The 1,793-nt window shown below is 41.2% G+C and overlaps 1 protein-coding gene across 11 annotated transcripts in view; it reads left to right on the top strand.

Moving 5' to 3' along the window:
- LOC128884542 (uncharacterized) overlaps positions 1–1,793 on the top strand; it is a 12,342-nt gene that overhangs the window by 7,111 nt on the left and 3,438 nt on the right. For all 11 annotated transcript variants that reach the window (XM_054137989.1, XM_054138072.1, XM_054138006.1 and 8 more), the window contains exons 4-6: positions 130–313; positions 518–690; positions 1,274–1,417. In XM_054137989.1, the coding sequence (XP_053993964.1) occupies positions 130–313; positions 518–690; positions 1,274–1,417 (501 nt within the window). The remainder of the gene's footprint in view (positions 1–129; positions 314–517; positions 691–1,273; positions 1,418–1,793) is intronic.

The raw sequence follows: 1,793 nt of genomic DNA, 5'->3' as shown, positions 1-1,793 counted from the left end.
CCTCTCCATCGATAACCAGAGGTGTCTTTTTATTTCGTTTTGTACTTAACGCTTGCTTTCTCTGAAACGTTAGTTTTAGGAATTTACTGAAACTGCGATCCCCTCATCGTTGTTCGTTTTCAATTCCAGAACGGTGCAAGTTCTCATCAGCATTCGAGGACATCACACCCAACGCAAATAGGTGGTATTCTTCATCCAAACGTTCAGAGTCCGAGTTCGCATGGACATGGTCACGGACATGGACATGGGCATGGACATGGACATGGACATGGACATGGACCGTGGGGCCAATTTTGTCACGGGGTATTATCGCGTAAGTGTCTCGTAACCTAACGGTTACGCTACTCTCGAGGATTCCCGCTATTCGTGTATCGTATAGTACAGCGAGAATAATCGGTGCAATAGAAGAAAAGAATATTATTCGACTATCGATTATCGGTGTAATAGAAGAAAGGAATATTATTCGATTATCGATTGTCGGTGTAACAAAATAAAAGAATATTTTTCGATTTTACAGATGTCCCGGCTACGCCGCGAAGTATCGGAGTTCGCGGGCCACGGCATACCGTTCTCCTACGGGATCGTCTGCCCGGTAGACATTGCGGATTTCCGGAAGAAACGACACGGTTGCCGTACGCTTCGAATAAACTTGAAAACGTGCAGGCCTCGTACTCGTCTCCCGATCATCAGGTATTCTTTCCTTTCTATTTAGAATACTCGCGGTGCATGTCTCAAAACTCATCGTCTACTTGGAAAAGTATCAAGAGAAACAAAAGCGAAATACAAAAATATACGTATACTGGAAGAACTATCAATTTCGTAAAAAAGAAAGTTATAACATTATAGCGAATATGACTTTTTAAACTTGAAACGTTTTATTTCTAAACGTTCTATCGATAACGAATGTTAACATAAGAGTTTTACTAGAGAGGAAATTAAATGAAACAGGTTTCAAAGATAATGCTATTTGTGACTCGATAGATCAAATTGGTAACAACTGAATTTTCATATGAGAAAAAAGAAATTTACGTACGAATATCTATCGAAAATACGTTCAACGAAAATTCGCATTGGTTCTTTTTTCACGGGATTTATCTTCATATACGTATAATGTTATTTACCTTGTAGTTGTTTTTCGAAACTGTCTATTATTTCTTAAAACGTATAGCGACTTTTGTCTCGCTTTGTATACGGATCGGACGAAACGAATACCTAATGTAACGTAACTTAACGTAAATGCCAACATACTAAAAAATGCCTTAATTAACTTCAGATACCAAGACTGCTCGAATCATCGGTCGACTCGGTTGTGGATTCCGCGCTCTCGTTAAGGACTCGTCGAGAAGATGAAGGGCCTAGGTGGGAGCCAAATTCCGTCAACAATGAAATCTCTATGGATAACTTGGCGCCGACAACGGTAACGTTTTATGTAATGGCAAATCGTGTAGGAAAATACTTATAAAATTAGGGTTCGCGGACACTCGGAGATTGTAAGAGTAATGGCCGTTTATATCAGTCCACTCCAACTGAAAGGTCACCGTAGCCAAGCTCAGTCATGGCATTGTAAGGGCCACGCCGACATCTCTCGTGAAATGTGCAATTGTTTTATCGTAAAAGGTTGACCAAGAAAGAAACCATCACCGAGCGAATGAGAACTCTTTATCGACTAATGTTGAGAAAGAAAGAAAACATAATTGAGCGAATGAGAACTTGTGATGGGGAACGCCCTGAGCTGGCACGGGAACGCTTCGGTTCGCCCTGAGCTGACACAGGAACGCTTCGGTTCGCCCTGA

This window comes from Hylaeus volcanicus, chromosome 1 (assembly GCF_026283585.1).
Source record: "Hylaeus volcanicus isolate JK05 chromosome 1, UHH_iyHylVolc1.0_haploid, whole genome shotgun sequence".
NCBI classification, from domain to species: domain Eukaryota; kingdom Metazoa; phylum Arthropoda; class Insecta; order Hymenoptera; family Colletidae; genus Hylaeus; species Hylaeus volcanicus.
This window is presented reverse-complemented; position numbering and strand designations above follow the sequence as displayed.